The sequence below is a fragment of the Panicum hallii genome, chromosome 7 (assembly GCF_002211085.1).
Source record: "Panicum hallii strain FIL2 chromosome 7, PHallii_v3.1, whole genome shotgun sequence".
NCBI classification, from domain to species: domain Eukaryota; kingdom Viridiplantae; phylum Streptophyta; class Magnoliopsida; order Poales; family Poaceae; genus Panicum; species Panicum hallii.
The window spans coordinates 33,056,713-33,075,933 of record NC_038048.1 but is presented as its reverse complement, the minus strand read 5'-3'; the positions used below and the strand labels follow the sequence as shown (position 1 = coordinate 33,075,933).

The window sequence follows — 19,221 nt, the reverse complement described above, 5'->3', positions numbered from 1 at the left end:
GTACCGTCTCCGTATACATACATCATACAGTACATGCCACTATTGCGTTGCACATCACTACCAACAGGCGCCGGACGTGACAGGACCATTGCTTTTGCTTTGCTTTCCGTCGTCCCCCGCACCTGCCTGCCTGTGCCTCTGCCCCTCTCTCTCTCTCTCTCTCTCTCTCTCTCTCTCAATCACCGCTCGCTCTCTATTTCTCCCCTCTTCCTGCTCTCTCTCCCCCTCTCCGCTCTCTCGCAGTCGCTGCTACCTCTCCGCTCTCTCCCAATCGCCGCTCCCTCCCTGCGCAGCAGGCCCGTGCAGGTGCGGGGGCCAGGGGCGGACGGGCCGCCGCAGCTCCGCGCCGGCGCGGAGGCTGGGGGCGCGGCCGCTCTCCTCCGGCGCGGGGGTAAGGGCGGGCCCCCATTGGCGCGGGGGCAAGCGCAGGACGCCGCCGCTCCCGAGGCCGGGCCTCCGCCGCGGCTCACCCCCGTCGGCGCTTGATCTGCTAGGTGCGCGCTCTCTCCCCCTCCCCCCCTCTTTCTCCCTCCCTCTCCCTCTCCCTCCCCCTCCCCCTCTCCCGTCTCTCTCTCTCTCTCTCTCCTCTCGATTCCGCGGGATGCGGCCGGCGGCGGAAGCAGCAGCGATTCGGAGACTTCCGGGCCACGCCGCGCGTAGGATGAGAGCTCGGGCAGGAGCTCCTGCATCTAGGGCCTCGGGGCTCTGGATGAGGATGCGGATCAGTGGCAGGCCTCGGATGGGGACTCGGATGGGGGCTCGGTTGGAGACGTTTTTTTTTCGTTTTTTGTTTTCGGCCCTCGAAATAAGAGTAGGGGCTCGGCTGAGGACTCGGTTGGAGACGCGCTCACTAAGTCACTAGTCATTGCCATAGTGCCATCACACTTCATGCCTTTTTTCTCTCTCTTCAAATTCGTAGTCGTTTGTCGTATCTTATAATAGATTACAAGTCACTTAAATAGTTAAATCTATAGTTTGCTCGAAGGCGGCTGCCATCTTAGATGCTAACCAAGCAAATAAAATGCCTTTTAGTTGTTGTATCCTTTTGAAGTTTGTATGCTAAAGTTTGACATGGAACGGATGGAGTTTGAGATTTTAGAGAATTTTTGTTCCAGACTAAAGTTTAATGATTTGGTCAAACTGAGAAGATATGTTATCTGTTTTACGTGCTAATGCATTCTTTAGTCTACCAACGTTCTTAAACATCAAATGTTGGATGGCGTGTTCTCAGTGCTCTAGTGCTAAAATATCATATTTTACCTCCAATAACAATGTGGCACCGTCTTTGTTGAATAAAATCTGACAAAAAAATATGAATGCAAGCAAGGAAGGGAAAGGAGTTAATCTTAATCATGTAGCAAAAAGCTTTTCAAGTGTATTTCACGTTGAGGCTGCAGGAGCTGAGGAGCTGCTAATTTTTTTGCAGGTTTCGGTGGGATGGATCAGGGGCTGAGAGGAGGGTGGTCGCCATCTCCGGCTCATTTCGTGTAGTTCGGGCCTCCCATGTCCAAATCGGGTATGGGTAACGGATGCGGCAACTGTCGGTAGGAGCACAGCCTGCAGGTCTAAAAGCCACCGGTTTCCTTTGCTCAGTTGACCTGAGTGAATGACATTGCTTTCCACTGTTTGACTGTCATTACTTCCTGTTTGATGTCTGTTCAAGAAATCTAGCATGAGGTGATGTGCTCAGAGGACTTTTAGTTGTTGCTGATAGCATGTTCTGTGTTGAATAACCCGGAAGCTCGAAGGGAGCGGATCACATTCCCGCTCTGTTGTTGTTGACTTCTTGGTCATGCTTGGATAACCTGGAGGCTGGAGGAGATCAGATCCAGTTCCTGCCCTGGTAACAAGTTGCTCCTAGGGGAGGGCGCCATGACCTACTTCCCTGAGGAGGTCGTGGAGCACATATTCAGCTTCCTGCCATCGCACAGTGACAGGAACACGGTCTCGCTCGTGTGCAAGGTGTGGTATGAGGTTGAGAGGCTGAGCCGGCGTTCTGTGTTTGTGGGGAACTGCTACGCGGTGCGCCCCGAGCGCGTGGTGCTGCGGTTCCCCAATGTAAGGGCGCTGACAGTGAAGGGGAAGCCGCACTTTGCGGACTTCAACCTTGTGCCGCCTGATTGGGGTGGCTATGCGGGGCCATGGATTGAGGCGGCGGCAAGGAGCTGTGTGGGTCTTGAGGAGCTGCGGATGAAGCGGATGGTTGTGTCAGATGAGAACCTTGAGCTGCTAGCTCGGTCATTCCCAAGATTCAAGGCCCTCGCCCTTATCAGCTGCGAGGGGTTCAGCACCGATGGGCTAGCTGCTATTGCGAGTCACTGCAAGTGAGCTTTCTGTTCCCGTTCATCAAATACAGTATTTTGAGCCTTCCATGCCTGTTCATCAAGTGCATCATTTTTTTTATTTCCTGATTTCCTGATTTGACAATGGTGCCCAAGTGGAACTGCTTTGGCATTTTATTAGTCTTAATGCATTGGCTTATGTGCCATTAGTTGGTTTTTTTGGAGCCTATCTTCCAAGTGTATTTTCATTTAGGGTACAACTGTTCATGTCATATGTTTGTCTGCTTCATATTCACAAATCATAGAATACTACTGTTCTCCTGAATGAGCTGAACTATGTTGAACCAGTTAATTCAAGTGGTGTTTGATTGTTCTATTCTTGTATCTGCTCTTTAGATGTTTAGCATTTTGTCAGTGGATGACGTATAATTGTTATTCGGCTTGATGAATAAATGAAGTATTGGCATAGTGTATAGTGTTAACTAGGTGTGATGTGGCTATGCTGCACGCAACTGTTTTCTTGGGCTAGATGCAAATTCTTTATTCAACGAATTATCATCATTACTACTATCAGTAGTAGTTGATTGGTTTTAACTGAATACATAAAGTTTTTCTTGTTATATTGGTATTTAGTAGTTAATGTGCTGACTTTGTTTTCTTCCTTCTATCTCATGTCTAGGCTCTTGAGGGAGTTAGATTTGCAGGAAAATGACGTGGAGGACCATGGGCCCAGGTGGCTCTCCTGCTTCCCTGATTCCTGCACTTCGCTTGTCTCCTTGAATTTTGCGTGCATCAAAGGGGAGGTGAATTCTGGCGCACTAGAGAGACTTGTTGCTAGGTCTCCGAACCTACGCAGTTTGAGGTTGAATCGTTCTGTATCAGTAGATACACTCTCCAAGATACTAGTACGCACCCCAAATTTGGAAGACTTGGGGACTGGTAATTTGACAGATGAGTCTGAATCCTACTTGAGGCTGACTAGTGCACTGGAGAAATGCAAAATGCTGAGGAGTTTGTCAGGATTTTGGGATGCTTCTCCTATATGTGTTCCTTTTATCTATCCCCTATGCCATCACCTAACAGGCCTAAACTTGAGCTATACTCCCACACTGGATTATTCTGATCTGACTAAAATGCTCCGCCGCTGTGTGAAACTCCAGCGTCTTTGGGTGAGTTCCCTTCTCTTTGCTTTGGGCATATCATTTTTATATGTTATAAGAGAACGAGTAATGATTTTGAGCCTCCACAGGTACTGGATTGCATCTCAGATAAGGGTTTGCAAGTGGTGGCCTCCAGTTGCAAAGATCTACAAGAACTCAGGGTTTTCCCATCAGATTTTTATGTTGCTGGTTTTTCTGCTGTGACAGAAGAGGGACTTGTTGCAATATCATCAGGCTGCCCAAAACTGAGCTCTTTGCTGTATTTCTGTCACCAGATGACCAATGATGCACTAATTACCATAGCCAAGAACTGCCCAAATTTCATAAGATTTAGACTCTGTATCCTTGAGCCAAAGAAGCCGGATGCCATAACAAATCAGCCGTTAGATGAAGGCTTTGGTGCAATTGTTCGTGAGTGCAAGGGGCTAAGACGACTGTCAATATCAGGTCTTCTCACTGATAAGGTTTTCATGTATATTGGAAAATATGCAAAACACCTTGAGATGCTTTCTATAGCATTTGCTGGAGATAGTGACAAGGGGATGATGCATGTGATGAACGGATGCAAGAATCTAAGGAAGCTTGAAATTAGAGACAGTCCTTTTGGTGATGTTGCACTCTTGGGGAATGTTGCCAAGTATGAGACAATGCGATCCCTTTGGATGTCATCATGCAATGTAACATTAAAGGGGTGCCAAGTCCTTGCGTCGAAGATGCCGATGCTCAATGTGGAGATCATGAATGAACTAGATGGAAGCAGTGAGATGGAGGGAAACCATGGTGACCTCTCTAGAGTGGATAAGTTATATGTTTACCGCACAACTGCTGGAGCGCGGGATGATGCACCAAATTTTGTTAAAATCCTATAGAGCTAGCTGCGAGTAGCTTGGTATCTTCTCACCCTAAAAGGTGACCCTTCTTCCCTATCTAGCTTCTTTTATATGAAATGTGCAATCTGCTTGTCAGTTTCTGTCTGCTGCCTAGCTCACTAAGTACTAGTAGCTCTGTTGAGCACTGCATGTTTTAAATGCATATGGTATGCTCCACAACATGCGGACTAGTGTCTGTAGGCTCTCGTTGCTCATTATGTCAGCATGAATGTTCCATTCAGTAGCAACTGAGTTTACCTGTTTCCTTAAGGTCAGATGCCATAATAATCCAGATCTCAAATGCTGCATCAGAAGCTTCTGCGATGGGCATTAATTAACCAAGTCTGGTTTCTGAAAAGATGGAACTGGATAGTACTTGAACCAAACTGGATAGTGCTTGAATGTGATGTTTGAACCACCTTTCTGGTGCCAAATCTGTAGCATTCCCTTTTTGTTCCTTCCTCAGTAGATTGATTGCAGCTGCTCATAATTTCGGTCAACGTACATATCATTCAAGATTCCGGTAGCCATGGGGAGCAGCAGAACCTGATGTGTCTAACCCTGTTTTCCCACTCCTTGATTGCTTTTACAGATGGTCGGTGGAATCCGGCATGCCCGGGGGCCGCGGCAGCAGTGGTAAGTTCCTGAACCAATCCCCCCCTTTTGCAGGGTCAGGAAAAGCCACACTGGCGTGCACCCTTATCTTGGAGCAACATGGCCGGGATCCATCATCATCCTCTGTACCACCGCCCCCCACCCCAACTTTCAGTGCCCGGTCAGATGGAGATGGTCACTGAGGCCCTTCATCACATAATCCTGTGCCTTGGAGAGGACCGGACCTGACCAACTTTTCTCTTTCCTACCTTTCGCGCCTCCTGTAATCTGTAGTGTACCGTTTGCTTCTGACATTAGCACAGCGGATTGTGTTGCCAGCGCTGCTGCTGCCGGCGCTGCTGTAGTGTTTTGTTTCGTAGACTTGAATTGTCGGGACATTCCGGGGGCGATGGCTTGTTTAGTTGCTCCTGTGAATGCAGTGCGTGGAATAATTTGCGGTTTATCGCCTACAATCCGGTTCCATCATTGTGTGGTTTCGAAATGTTGGTGGTGCCTTGACGGCCATGACAAACGTAAAAGCCGAGTCTAGATAAGGCATGATATCTCACCACGGCCACGCACGGGACGGCCGGGTTTGCGACTGCCTTACCGGAAGGAAAGAGGGAGAGCGGCGCACGCTTGCCCCCCCACTCTGCTGCTCCGCGGCCGAGCGTACGTGCGTGTGGACGGACTGGGACGCGACGGCGGCGCGCGTGCCCGCCGCCGGCTACGACGGTGCGCGACGGGAGGCTCCGTGCGAGACATGGGCGAGTGGGAAGCCCCGGCGCAGTGCCCCCACATGTCCGCTGCCTAGCTGGCGTACAGTCTTTGACACTGCAAGGAGCTCGGCACCCGGGTGCAGGGACGTGGGTCAGGGCGCTGCCTCGCTGGGGCTCCCCACCCGCCCATGTCTCGCACCGCACGCGCGCACTGGCCGCACCGGCGGTGGCATGCCGTCGTCGTCGCCGTCGCGTCTCAATCTGTCCCCGCTCCGTCGGGAAAAAAATGGGGGACCTTCCGAGTTGCACAATGAGACACCAATGATGGCATACTGGCAATGCAAGAAGAGCAAGAGCCTTGGTTTTACTTTTACATGGCCGGCGTAACGCAACGTGGATGCAGAATCATCATCAGCCGCCTCGATCCGCTCGGGCTCGACGACGGCGACCACAGCTTATTTGGCGCGCGCGCGCGCGCATACAGACACGGCTGCAAACATCTCAGCATGAACTAACCGTCGCCTGCTTCTTCGACGATCGGTATGCGGATTAGCCGTACAGGCACCCTCCATCTGGTATGTCTTTTGCCCTCTCTCTCTCTCTCTCTCTCTCTCTCTCTCTCTCTCCAACTGATCGATCTCCCTTTCCGTATCATCAGAGGCAGCAGCACTGCTCCAGCAACCAGCAGCAGCACAGCCCGGCCAGGCTGCAAGCATGCATCAGACGTTGATCAGACGACACGGCACATATGCAGCCCAAGTTCATGCAACAAGTACAAGTAAGAGAGCAGCTACCACGAACCTATTGTTCACTCCGTTTCAAAATATAGGTGGTTCTTAATTTTATCCCAAATCATTTTCCGGAACTTCAACTAAGTTCATACAAAGAAAAATTAACATCTATAATATCAAATAATTAATAGTAACAATACATAATTCATCGTGGACTGAAAGAAACCATGTTCCCTAACTTTAACTAAGTCTATACAAAGAAAAAAAAAGTCTCCAAGCAATGGCATGCATGTTCAGGGAACACTGTATCCGCGAGCGTGGACGGAATCGAGAAGAACAAGATGAGCATGGCATGGCGCACATATGCATCGACGCATGGATGGAGAACTTAAAAGAGTAGCGGAATCAACGCACCAGCCTCTGAGGAAGGTGATGCAGTCGGCGTCGTCCTGGTAGTGGAAAGGCCCCCCATCGGACGCAGCCGGCTGCTCCGACCAGGGGTGGCTGGGGTGCTCCGCTCCGCCAAAGTAGCCCTGGTACTGCTGGTAGCCCCGATGCTGGTTCGCCGGCGGCGGCGGCGGAGGATACAGCCCTGGCTGCGCGTGCGGGTACAAGTAGTCGTGCACTGAAAAAAAAATAACGGAGACAAATGAGAATGGGAATCAAGTAAGAAACGATCACCTTGGCCTCTGTGGAACGAACAGAGAAGGCTAAGTTTCATCAGAGAAAGGGGCCTGTTTGGGTCCAAATAGCAAAGGAAGAACTCAGGGAGTTAAAAATGTCCATCATCTGAAGCAGGGGAGGGCTGGGAATGACATGGAGCGAGCCGAGGAATCTGAATGATCGAAACCCTGCTGGATGAGCCATCAGCTCTTGCTGATTTCACGACGAATTGAAAAGTACAGTACTCTTTTCAAAACAAAAAATTATAGTACTAGCAACAACAGTTGGCAAGAACAAATAATCGAATTTAATCATGTGCGAAGAGATCGTAGAAGGAGCACAATCTTGCCTTGTGGCGAGTACGATTCCTTTGAGCCTTGCATGCTCTCTCTCTCTCTCTCTCTCTCTCTCTCTGGGTTCTGTATGCGTTCTTTTTCCTGAGGACTCTCTGTGTTTGTGGCAGACTGATGCAGGAAGAATACAAGAAAACAGGGCCGGTTCTCGATGCTTGTGTTGGGATCAACAACGACTCCATCCGGCGTCATTCCTAGCTAGAATTTTCCTCGGCACCGCTCGTGCCTATCCATACGCCGAAACTCACATTTTGGCAACAAACAGATATGTGCCCTTTCCTCCATTTTGCCATCCTGGCTTTCCTCCACGGGATAAAAGGAACACGACAACACCTGCACCGCACTGGACTCGGAAAATTGAGAAATGAAGAGATAAAAAAGCTTGTTCTTCTCATGTGCAATTGCATCGCTGCCTGTCAAGTTCATGGGCTTCAACTTTCAGCCAATAACAGACCTCCCATGGACTGACGGGCAGCGACTTTCTGAACCTGATGCGCAGAGAATGGGATCAATCGCCTCTCCATTCAATCATGATTAAAATCACTGCACCATACAACAAACTCTCGTGGCTACGACAGGCTCAGAAATGTTACAAGGCCGACGACGGCACAAGCAGCATCCGTGGCAGCGTGAGACGCACTACTAGGAAATATACACAGCCTTCTTCAACATCTACTACAGCAGCGCAAGATAAGCAGAATAAGCCTAAGCACTGAAAGCATTTCATACAACTCTCCCCCGCCTCAGGAAAAAACTGAGCAAAACTCCTCACCCTGATTTGCTCTTCCTATCCACTGGCTTTATCGCTCGCTTTCCGCCTCTCAGACTGATTTGCTTCGCTCGCTTTCCGCCTTCTCAGACTGATTTGCTTCGCTTGGACCAGACTCGGTTGCAGGAGCAGGAGCTGCAGGACCATCATTACCTCCTGATATAGCAGTGTTGGTACTTTGAGTTGGGGGTGCTGCTTCTGAAATTGGGCAAACACGGACTTTCCTTCAGTTACAGAAAATGTGATACACTTCAAAAGATTGCAAGACTATAATGTCAGACCTTGCTCTTGTGATGGGGCAGGTTGAGTATTCCAGGCAGCAGCCGCTGATGCAGCAATTTGTTCTTCAGTTACTTTCATGAGTTCCTCGCTAGTATAAGGTACAGTTTCAGGCTTAACATCTGCATGCGGGATGTACAGCAATGAGCCAATGCCATAGCAATAGAGAAATCAATGACTTTAAGTAGACTAGTGCAAGTCCATCTTCTGAGTTCTGAGCTAATGGCGAGAGCGAAGGACAAAATTTTGCCGGTTTCAACTACATTTTTCCTTGACAAAATTCAGAGCAAGGAGCCTACATATATTTTGTTTTCCAAACAAAGAAGAGAGATACAATCAAAGGCCACGGGCCTTAAGCTCACATGAAAGAATTCATACTTGACCAATATCAGGGAAAATGATAATCAGTCGAGTAGTTTATTGGATATCATCTTCCAGATGTAAATGGCTTCTGGTTATTGTTAGTGAATAACACATAATTCTGATTGTTGGTCAGTATTCAGAAAATGGAATGAGAAAGGAAGAACCATAACTGAAACAAATAATGGTTGCCAGCAACTACTAGAGATGGGAAGTGGGAACATTGAATATGCATCAAGGGGTATCTGTGGTGTTTGACTTGCATGCATGATTCTCTAATGTGGTTTATATAAAAGTAGTTCTTTAACAAAGTGCGCATTATTCCATTTGAAAGAACTTCAGATGTAGGGAAATCAACTAACTTGGGTCGGCAGCAGGTTGTTCGTTGTTATTCGTGGTTGTGGGCCTATAATTCGTGGAAGGGGGAACCTCATCAATTCCAATTTCTCGTTCAAGAGTGCTTCTGAACTCCCTTGATACATCCTAAGTGCAGAAAATCATATAAAATTACGTAACAAGATCATCAAACATATTGCAACAACAAATCAAGAACCAACCTGTAACTCTCTAATGGTTGGTTGGAAAGCACGTAAAGTCTTCCCCAAATTCCTGGCTACCTGCAAACAAGTTAGCAAATCAGACCAAAGATCCTTGTTAGCACTTAGCAGTGCATTCAGAACATATCTTTTTTAAAAGTGCTAGCTTGCCATCATAGGTTTGGTAGAGAACATATGCTGAAATGCACATTATTCTCAACTACTGAACTACAGAAGCAAAGAGAAAATCATTTAAAACCAAACGTGGAAAAAGTTAGAGAGCAGAATGTATTTCGACTTTTGTTGTTGGCTATCAAGTAGGAGTATTAAAATTGATCTTGAGGTGTGCACACATGTGCCACAATATCTTTTTCCTAAAATTATTCCACTTAGGGCAGTACACCCAACAGTTTAAGAAATTACCAGCACTAAAAAGATGATGATAATGCTGAGAATTCAGTGAAGAATTACAAAGCAAAGGTCTAAATATAGACATGAAACGGTGCTTGTATGTCATGTTAACAATTCCATAGTCAACAGTGTTCCACGATTAAAGCTACCGATCAAGGAGGAACTTAACAGCTTAATGCCTTAAACTGTCAGCCAAGATCAAGTTAAATCAGGCATAAGGTTAAATTAGTAATTTACTGTACCCAACAAAAGAAACATCTTTAGAGGGGAAATTATTTTGGTTAACCTCAAGTGCATTCTCTAAAACCAAAAGTTGATTAACAATCACATCAATTCCAATTGCTGATGAAACTGCAAACATTTTTCAAAAGAAAAAGATGAAACTGCAAACAGCTCGGCATGGCATGCTTACATTAGGAGCTCCGCCAAACAGTTTTTCGGAGAGCACTGATTCTACGATAATTCTATGAAGTGATTCTCTGAAATGAACTAACGGGCTGAGAGCTGGAAAAAGTTGGCAAAGTCGTATACACAGATTTACCTCTGCTAGACCCTTGGGGCCGAACACCAACAAGGCGACCACTCCAATGACCAGTGCTTCGGGAGCTCCAACTCCAAACAGGGAAGCGCAGATAACGCTTCTGCGGCTCGATCTTCTGCTCCCTACATTTACACGCCAAAGAAAGATAAGATCGGCACGGCGCTCCGACAAGAGCAATGAAGGGGAGAAAGATTTGAAGCAGCAAAGAACGAAAGAACCCCACAACCAGAGCAATCCATTCAAAGGTAGGGTTTCCCCCCTTGCTCTTACCGACGAAAGAAGACAGCATCTGGGTCCGCACAGGCACAGAACCCCACTCCGCGCCGCTCCAGCAGAGGAGAGGCCGGCGGCGGCCGCGCGGGAGGAACTGGAGGCGGCGCACATCGGAGATGGAGACAAAGGGGGGAGCCGGGAGGAGGAGGCTCGCCGTCGGCGTCATTTGGTTGGGGTTCACAGGTTGGAGATAGGATTGCTGGCGGCGGCTTTCTCCGTTAGCTTAGCTGCAGCCGGCAGGGTGCTCTTAGCCCAGCTGATTCGTGGAATCCCAGACGTCCGTTCCGGATCCAACCGTCAAGCTGACGTGCAACCACTCACTGACTAACTGCAGCTGGTCCGTTTTCAGCGTACTGGTTGGCCTTTGGCCGGCTTTTTATAGCGGGGAAATTACTTTATAGCACCAAAAAAATCGCCAATTTTGAAAATAACATTGAAACATAATCGTTAAGAAAAATAACACCGAAAGCGGCGAATGTTCTATCATTGAATGATCAATCGTAAATATTTTATCTATCGTGTTAACTAAGTAAAAGATTTATGCAAAATTTGCCGAGGGATACTCGGACTTTGTGGCTATTGACCACACAGGAAAAGAAAAGAAAAGTTGTATTCACTATCGATTACGGTTGAGAAAGTGATTATTTGTTAGAAAAACCACCCTTGCTAAAATAATTATGACACTTTTCTATAGGTGCTGGCAATGAAATATAGCCAGAGTCCAATATATTTTTTAGAAATCTATCATACTGTATGTACTCTCTAGTTCTTATAATAGGGGCGGGCCTGATATGTATTCATGGACATTCAGTTGAATACTCAAAAAATTTTGGCAAAAAAATTATATACATAGTATATAACATGTATATGTATAAAAAAATAGAAAATAAAAGCATCTCTAAACGAATTCTTAAATACTGGTCTCTCTATATCCTTATGTAGAGGGTCATCCTAATTAAATATCACTTATCCTTGTATTCTCGTGTCCCCATGACAGTTCCCTTATACCAGATATCCTATTGTTTGAATCTTGACATGTTAGGAAACATGACCCACGAATATGAAGGATGAAGATCTAAGATCCGGGTCTAAAATGGCAAGTATTTGGGATAGGGTGTAGATTTTTATTCTCAGATCTGAGAAGGGAGAGAGATGATTTAGGATGTTACTACTAGTCCTGGGCATTCGGTTCTAACCGAACCGAACGGTTCGGTTCCTCGGTTCTTTTGAAAATTCGGTTCCCGGGAAATAGGAACCGATCGGTTCTTTTCAGATGCAGGAACCGATGAATTTTGGTTTTGGTTTGGTTCAGGTTTTAAATGAGGGAACCAAAATTTTCTAGGATGCAAAAAATAGACCATTCAATAGCAAATTTCTGGAGCATTTTAATTGAATTTGCATGTAGTCAACAGGGATAATTCAAACAACAATGGAGCATAAACAATAGTTCAACACATAGATGTATAGTTCTCTCAAATTCAAAGGAAAACAAGCTAATAATCACCAACAGTTAGGCAAGGAAGCAACATCCGTCAGTGTTTTACCGCCACGCTCACCGAGGGATACCTTCGAAGTGGTGAGTTTGTAGGTAGGGTGTCGCCGAGATCAGGAACTCGAAGGTGCAAGGAACACAAAGTTTAGACAGGTTCGGACCGCCGAGAGCGTAATACTCTACGTCCTGTGTGGTTTGTATTGCCTTAGGTGGTGATCGGGTGATCTGCTATTTGGAGGGCGTTCCTGTCCACCCTTATATAGTCTGGGGGGACAGGTTATATGGAGGTCCTAGTAAGATACGAGCCTTGAAATACTACCCGAGTACTTCTTGGGTAGTTTCCTACTGTCTCCGACTAGTTTTACTACTGTATGAGTAGTTCTACTACGCTACTTGTAGTTACAACTGGTGTAGGACGTGGGCCATATACCACCCCTTATCCTGTAAGATGTAGGTTATGTGCACAGTTCCGTAGGCCCGGGTCTGACACATGCAAATCCCCACATCTAAATTGATATAATATCATTCACAAAATACAGTCAGTTGTAGTCTCATAGATGAGTAGCACTTACACTTGATGACGCAAATTGATGTATCCGTTGTGGACAAGATGAGAAGGGGAGAAGGAGAAGTGGCCGTGGGCGCCTGTATCGGTCGGCTGCGCAGTAACCGTGCAGGGGCACGAGGCAGTCGAGGTCGCGGACTCAGGGGCGCTGGCCGCATGGCCGACCGTGCGGCGGCGACTGGCGGCCGGCGGGGTGGATGGCGCTGGCTCTTGGCGGGATGCTGACGGTAGGAGAGATAGGGGTGGCTGGGACTGGGAACGGTGGGATAGGGGCAGGGGTTGTGGCCCGTGTGGGTTCACCCTTAGGGTTTGGGCATGTGGCCAGTGCCCAGTTGGTCCGATGCTCTATTGGGTTTAGTGAGTTAATGGGCTGAATGTTTATTAACTGAATTAACTGTCCGGTGCTCCATTGTTCGGTTCTCTCCGTTAACCAAGAACCAACTGAATTAACTGAGTAAATTCGGTTCCTGATAAATAGGAACCGAACATGATCCGAATTTCTCAGTTCCGGTTCTCAGTCCTTTCAGTTCGATTCTCGGTTAAATTTGCCCAGCCCAAATTAGAATAGCCTTTAGGGTGTCTCTTGAAGATGATCTGACGTCACAAAACAGACTTCCCAATCTCATATTGCCTTTTGGGCTCAAATGGCCCACTTCCCCTCCTCTAGGTCCAGCCACGACGGCTCAGGCGCGACTCCCACTAGCACTGACCCCAGGTTCCTAGACCCATCCATTCCAATTCCACTTCCCTCTTCCTGCGTGGCCATGTCCTATCCGCTTCCGACCGGCGGTCTACGGCTCTAGGGACTGCGCAGCATATGGCGGCGGTCAAAATTTTTTTCTTCATCCTTTGGAAATGTTGAATACCCAGACCCCAAATTCTGGGCCCACCGCTGCAACTTGTAACTTAGTCCAAATATTATCTTTTTTTAAAATTTCGCATCATAATTACTTCCTAAAATTTGAAGGCTAATTCTGCTGCCCGAAGCCAAATGAACAGATTCAAACTGATGCACCACCTTTTTTTTATAGAAAATTTTCTTATGTTATCGAGAAAAATCATAATTCCTCATATATATACCATCGATGCAGGATGCATTTATAATGTGTGGGATCCACCACAGTCACTAACAGTGAGTTTGGGATTTGACTGGGCATGTCACGGATTCTCTTTTCTTCTGGTATCCCACGTAGTAGCACGTTATCCTTCCGACGGCGCGAGTTGCGCGGAACAGTGGGCGGTCGTGAATCTGACATCTGCAAGGAAACAAACAGCCGGGCATGCACGCGCTTCCGCAACAGAACTGATTCGGAGACGGAGCGGTGTGGCAACCGAACGGGGGTCTGCCTCTTTAAATCCATGGCCGCGTGCGGGCGCCAGGGCCCCGGCGCGCACCCGCGTCTCCCCCCTCATCTCTCCCTCCGCCGAGAGCCGAGCGCGCCGATCCGCGGCGAGCTCGATCTCGCCGAGAGATCGAGCGATGGCGGCGACCGAACGGGTGGACGACGAGGCCGACCGGCGGCGGCGCGCCAGGGAGCTGCTGGACGCCACCACCCCGGGCCGCAGCATCGCCGTGCGCCGGTGCACGCTGGCGCTCGAGACGTTCCGGGGCGGCGGCGGCGGCGGCGGAGGCCTGGCGGAGGCGCGTGCTCTCCTCCGCGACGCGCTCGACTGCAGCAACGTGCACCACCCCACCATCTACCGCGCCTGGATCTCCATGGAGGAGCAGGCCGGCAGCGACGCCGTCGGCATAAGGAAGCTCTTCGGGGGCTGGCACTGCTGGTATCGCAAGAAGCGCGAGGGCGGCGGGAGCCAGAACGAGGAAGAAACGCGAAGCCAGGACGAGGGCGGCTTCTGGTGCCACTACATCGACTTCGAGCTCCGCCGCGGGACCGCCGCGAGCGCGCGGGGCGTCGGGGAGCGCGCCGTGGCGGCGTGCCCGCGCGACCCAGCCGTGCACGCCAAGTACGCCAAGGCGGAGCTGCGCCTGGGGTGTCCCGACCGCGCCCGCGCCGTGCTCCTGAGCGCCCTCGACGCCTTCGCCGCGGACGCCGAGACACGGGAGCGGCTGGAGCGCGAGGTGACGGCGTACGGCGACACCATGCGCCGCGGGAGCTGGAGGAGGCTTCGCGGCTTCTTGCCCTTCTGCTCCCGCCGGTGGACTCGGCCGGCACAGGGCTACGATCTGCTAGCCGTAGCGTGATGCTAGGTGATTGCCATCCAGCAGTAGCCATGTCCTCCTATTAGCTAAAAATGTGTAGATTAGATGCATGTTGGAGCCATGTAGTATTGTGATGGATGTTGTCGTAATTTCCACGCACATCTTCTTCGATAATCTGCACGATTACAACGCAAGAAAGTTTGGTGTCACCACAATGACTCGCTGGAAAATGAAAACCATCATTCTGCTACATTTTTTCTGTTAATTAATTGGCATTCTTTATTACCACAAGTTGATAGTACGAGGCCATTGTGTTACTGTTAGTTAAGTAGAGATCAATTGGTGAATGATTATATCGTGATGCAAGTGATATGGTATATGCAATTAACTAAACATAACTATATGTATTATAATTTTTGCTATCAATTTTAATTTCGCGTACAAAGGTCTGAAATTATCTAGTCAAGTGTATGGATCGGACTATCAACGCTTATGACAGATTCTATGGCACTTCAACTATTATCAAAAGTAATACAAACTGTTCTTGAAATAATAACCACACGATCTTTACATGCACACAATCTAGTAAGATTTGGCTAATCATCCACCTCTAGTGATGATTTTCATGCATTCAAACGCACGGTTTATAATTTTTAAGGCAGATGTAGGCGCTGACCATCTTTTCTGCACATGGATGGTAAACCTTGCATATGGTCACCCGTCCGCTAATAACTTCTTTTTTAACCGTGTGTATTGACTTTCTTTTTTAACCGTGTGTATTGACTCTTTTTTATGACATACTCCAGTGTTGTGTGACTGCTTTGTCCCCCATTGGCAATGCAAAACCATCAAGAATGATAGAAGTTCTTCCCTTAAGAAAATGCATCCCATTAAGTGAGAGATGGGTTCTGTCAACCTTCCAAATATATGACAAATCACTTGCTTATGTTACACATAGTAGATGACCGTAAAACCTAAGGTTTCATGAATACTAGCATACTACTACCACTACTAATGTGTTATCCATATGCATCTTTATAACAGAATTGGGCATTCAATTCTGAGCTTTACCACCATGTTCTTCCAAAACAGGAGGGTATCTTATCACCGCTAGCAATAAGTTCTGATTAATTTGCTGACACTTTATTTCTCAGTATGTGTTATCAGAACACCTACACATCCAAGTTCTTATATATGCTTTTATATGTGGCAATGGCAAGGCCATCCAAGTTCGTATCACACTTACTCTTAATTAAGTGTTAATGTGTCGCACTTATTACCTGCTCGCCTCCTTCTCTTATTCCACTCATGGTTTGAGGAACCGGCTCATCCTGGTATAGTAAGCTGCTCCCATGAAAACTTTGATGGGATGACTCTATATATATCCCTCAGGTTTAAGTTAATCATGTCTGTATGAGACATGGGGAGTTGATTGATCAACTTATATTCATCAATTCTCTAAACAAAACAAAAATGTGAGGACTCAGAGTAAAGGTGATGTACCAGCAGAATAACTCCATTCATCAAACCAAATACCCTATAGGCTATAGCTGCCCTTGTGGCCGCAGTCCTATGCCCTTGTGCCCTTGTGTAATGTAGCTCCAGGCATGTAAATCTGTTGAGTTTATTAGCTGTACTTCCATGTGATTTGTGTGTGTTGTTCTTCATTTCTTCATCAGAGTGTGTCGTGCTCTTAGCTAGTACTACGTGTGTACGTGCATGCGGATCAGATTCGTCCATCCTTATTATCCATGTCGTCTGGCTGAGAATGCCTGCTGCCACAATTTGAGAGGAACAACGAATTGAAACTGGGAGATAATATATATACGTGTGGATATACATAACTTTGTAGTATATGATGCAAAACATGACATGGAGCTGTCCAATCCAAGTCAAGAACCCCATCAGTTATTAGCTAGGATTTGTCTAGCGAATATATATGGAGTCTCCTCTTTGGAAGACAAACACATCCCCAAAGCACAGTTCAGGGATTTGCAGGCATTGGCCTCGTTTCCTTGAATCCCTGTCATAGTTAGCTGCTTTCGCTATACACAAAGGAGGCACACGTACAGAGTTCCAAATCCTAAGGTCCACATGTACGTTGCAGTCTACTCCACAGCCGCTGATCAATGCTCATTTACAAGACTTGGAGATTCTATAGCTTTGCAAGTAATTAAATCCACACATGTATTTCTGAACAATCTGCAATCAGGCATACATAGCAGCAAATTTGAATATAGTAGTATTAACATTATTTACCCATTACATTATGTATGAATCAGAAACTCAGAATCGCCATTGAACTGCCATACCTGACAAAGCAAACATAATGAAGCACCTGGCAATATATATAATGAGTAACAGAGAAGAAGAGGCCTTCCATGAGAGGCAAAAGCCACTCAGACTAGCCAAGGTGACCGCCCAGAGACCTAGCTGAACCGGCTATTCAACCGGAACTAACAAGGCCATGTAGGCAAGTCATCCTTGGCTACCAGAGGCAGGCTCTGGCCCTCATGAAAGACCCCTCTTCTTCCTTCGTCCTACAACTGATCTGCAAGGTAGCCACTTTGATGGCTCGGTATTTATAGCAGGAAAGGGAATACATAGGATGAACCGGACCGCCCCACCGATGCTGACTCAATGCATATCGGTTCACCCCATCCACAGCTTTCCAGATACTGATCACCAATTGCTGATACCAATTATTCGTTGGTACTGGAATATATTCATCTACGGCGCCGACCGAGGTTTCGGCTTCAGGCCTTGCACATTTTTGAAAGAGATGAAAGGGCAATCAGTTGTAGAATAACACCAGTAGGCTTTCTGCATTTGCCATTATGAGAAAACAAAAAGGTCCTCCTGGTACAGCCACCCTCCATCTCCATATATGCAAACGATTCGCGCAATCCAAGGCAAATCTCCATATTCTCTTTGGATAGTATCACCGGAAGGGAAATCATCTCCCTGAGTCACTAAGTCTTTTGCGAGGAGTCAGTGTCATGCACCACCCTTTAAAGTTATTTGTTCCCTGCAATTTGAGTTTGACCTGCATTATTGATAATACTGGGTTAGGTTCTCTCACATGGTGGTGAACGGTAGGTCTAAGCATACAAGAATCACCTCTCACAAGAAAGTTACTTTGAATTAGAAAAACATCATTGCATCAATTTCTTTGCTAATGGATGATCGCACTGAAATGCAATTCACGTGTCATGGTAATAAGTATCAATTATGTTGATTTGTATTCTTCCTGACAAAGCTTCATTTGTGTTGTTCTTGGCTTCTTGCTACTGAAGATTTGTGACCATCCAGGTGTTAGCGCGTACTTCTCACTTCTCTGCAACCTTTTCCCTCCTTTTATAAGAGCATCTTGGCCTTATCAGCCTACTAAGGGTTAGTTGACTTTTTTTTATGACTTTCTGCTAGATTCACTACTTTTCTGTATGTCAATCCATAATGGAGAGTGTCCTATTTCTGCAGTAGGAAAGGAGACAGAAACCGAAGTCTTTGGAAGGGGAATCACTTAAACTTTTGATGATGGGAATGCATGGTTTAATTGAATACTTTACCTCCATGCTTAGAAAATGTGGACCATGTTTCTTCTGAAAATTTGCTAACATAATAAAGATTGGTTTTATAAATCTACCATGCGAGAACAACTTTGAAACTACTAAATCCTAAAATAAATGAATTGAAATGGTTGAGAATTTTGCTGAGTGTTAGTTCATCTATACTTACGATGTTCACCAGGAATGACGAAAATCAATGGCTATCACCATTTCAGCCCTGGAGTTTCTATTATGATGCAAAAGATATAGTGGTGGTCTGGATCTCAAACCCTTTATGATTAGTACCTATTTTCTTTCTGAAATGCTGTTGTAGGAACTTGGATTTGTTTTGAAGTTTCGGGTTCTATTTTTCTATTCCTGGATAGCTCCACTGAAGCTGTTGGGAATTGTATTGGTATTCAGCAAGTGTGCTGGATTATGAGGCACTAATTGGATGTGAGATATGGGCCATGGGAGCAATCAACAAAGTTAAAAGATTCTTGGAAAGGAAAATTGATTGTGATCTCATTTTGTGTGTTGGAAGCACAGCATCCAAAGAAAAAGAAAATGAGGTGGTTTATCTTTTTAAAAAAATACAATTTAGTGTGTTTTAGCCATATGAAGTTTAAGGGCCCTTTTGGAATGGAAGAAAAGTATGGGAATTTTGGAGGATTCAAATCCTATAGAAAATTTTCCTTTGGGAGCCTTTGGAACAGAGGATTGAATCCTATGAATTCCTTGGAAATTACTATGGAATGGACTCTTCCATGTGAGTTTTGGAGGAAAACAATCATGAAGTTCAACCTCATGTTTTCTTTCCTTTATGTCTTAGTAATCCAGTGTTCTTCCTGTGTAGGATCCAAACCCATGTTTTGAAAATTTCCTATGTTTTGGATTCCCATAGGATTTCAATTG

The 19,221-nt window shown here is 46.6% G+C and overlaps 4 protein-coding genes and 1 long non-coding RNA gene across 6 annotated transcripts; 2 read left to right on the top strand and 3 right to left on the bottom strand.

The window, feature by feature from the left end:
• Window positions 1–204: 204 nt before the first annotated feature.
• Window positions 205–5,378, top strand: LOC112900062 (transport inhibitor response 1-like protein Os04g0395600). The gene is made up of 5 exons (XM_025968789.1): window positions 205–494; window positions 1,427–2,324; window positions 2,962–3,451; window positions 3,532–4,351; window positions 4,904–5,378. The coding sequence occupies exons 2-4, from the start codon at window positions 1,873–1,875 to the stop codon at window positions 4,309–4,311; spliced, it is 1,722 nt and encodes a 573-aa protein (XP_025824574.1). The 5' UTR covers window positions 205–494; window positions 1,427–1,872; the 3' UTR covers window positions 4,312–4,351; window positions 4,904–5,378.
• A 592-nt stretch (window positions 5,379–5,970) lies between these two features.
• On the bottom strand, window positions 5,971–7,742 carry LOC112900065. Its single transcript, XM_025968793.1, has 3 exons — window positions 7,368–7,742; window positions 6,770–6,980; window positions 5,971–6,330 (listed from the first exon to the last, which is right to left on the bottom strand). Exons 1-3 carry the CDS (start codon window positions 7,561–7,563, stop codon window positions 6,279–6,281), a joined length of 459 nt encoding a protein of 152 aa, XP_025824578.1. The 5' UTR covers window positions 7,564–7,742; the 3' UTR covers window positions 5,971–6,278.
• LOC112900063 lies at window positions 6,064–14,956 on the top strand. Of its 2 annotated transcripts, none has more exons than XM_025968791.1 (3): window positions 6,064–6,199; window positions 6,283–6,402; window positions 13,791–14,956. In XM_025968791.1, exons 2-3 carry the CDS (start codon window positions 6,339–6,341, stop codon window positions 14,798–14,800), a joined length of 1,074 nt encoding a protein of 357 aa, XP_025824576.1. In that variant the 5' UTR covers window positions 6,064–6,199; window positions 6,283–6,338; the 3' UTR covers window positions 14,801–14,956. The 2 variants fall into 2 exon arrangements, with proteins under 2 accessions (XP_025824576.1, XP_025824575.1); XM_025968790.1 differs by having other exon boundaries at window positions 13,689–14,956.
• Window positions 7,875–10,775, bottom strand: LOC112900064 (sec-independent protein translocase protein TATB, chloroplastic-like). Its single transcript, XM_025968792.1, has 6 exons — window positions 10,538–10,775; window positions 10,268–10,389; window positions 9,337–9,396; window positions 9,142–9,262; window positions 8,422–8,541; window positions 7,875–8,338 (listed from the first exon to the last, which is right to left on the bottom strand). The coding sequence occupies exons 1-6, from the start codon at window positions 10,704–10,706 to the stop codon at window positions 8,193–8,195; spliced, it is 738 nt and encodes a 245-aa protein (XP_025824577.1). The 5' UTR covers window positions 10,707–10,775; the 3' UTR covers window positions 7,875–8,192.
• Window positions 14,957–16,557: 1,601 nt separating the features above from the next.
• LOC112900066 lies at window positions 16,558–17,327 on the bottom strand. Its single transcript, XR_003230149.1, has 2 exons — window positions 17,071–17,327; window positions 16,558–16,960 (listed from the first exon to the last, which is right to left on the bottom strand). It is a non-coding gene; the product is annotated as an uncharacterized LOC112900066 (long non-coding RNA).
• Window positions 17,328–19,221: the final 1,894 nt, after the last annotated feature.

Bases quoted from the DNA above. Each gene is read 5' to 3' on its own strand.
- LOC112900062 (XM_025968789.1), top strand. From the start codon at position 1,873: ATGACCTACTTCCCTGAGGAGGTCGTGGAGCACATATTCAGCTTCCTG. The intron at 2,325-2,961 runs GTGAGCTTTCTG...TCTCATGTCTAG, and splicing joins GCTATTGCGAGTCACTGCAA to GCTCTTGAGGGAGTTAGATT. The intron at 3,452-3,531 runs GTGAGTTCCCTT...GAGCCTCCACAG, and splicing joins TGAAACTCCAGCGTCTTTGG to GTACTGGATTGCATCTCAGA.
- LOC112900063 (XM_025968790.1), top strand. From the start codon at position 6,339: ATGCATCAGACGTTGATCAGACGACACGGCACATATGCAGCCCAAGTT. The intron at 6,403-13,688 runs GTAAGAGAGCAG...CCATCGATGCAG, and splicing joins AGTTCATGCAACAAGTACAA to GATGCATTTATAATGTGTGG.
- LOC112900065 (XM_025968793.1), bottom strand. From the start codon at position 7,563: ATGACGCCGGATGGAGTCGTTGTTGATCCCAACACAAGCATCGAGAAC. The intron at 6,981-7,367 runs GCAAGATTGTGC...TTTTTTTTTCAG, and splicing joins GGAATCGTACTCGCCACAAG to TGCACGACTACTTGTACCCG. The intron at 6,331-6,769 runs GTGCGTTGATTC...GCATGCTTGCAG, and splicing joins ATCACCTTCCTCAGAGGCTG to CCTGGCCGGGCTGTGCTGCT.
- LOC112900064 (XM_025968792.1), bottom strand. From the start codon at position 10,706: ATGACGCCGACGGCGAGCCTCCTCCTCCCGGCTCCCCCCTTTGTCTCC. The intron at 9,263-9,336 runs GTTGGTTCTTGA...TTCTGCACTTAG, and splicing joins CAACCATTAGAGAGTTACAG to GATGTATCAAGGGAGTTCAG. The intron at 8,542-9,141 runs GTTAGTTGATTT...TCCCGCATGCAG, and splicing joins ACAACCTGCTGCCGACCCAA to ATGTTAAGCCTGAAACTGTA.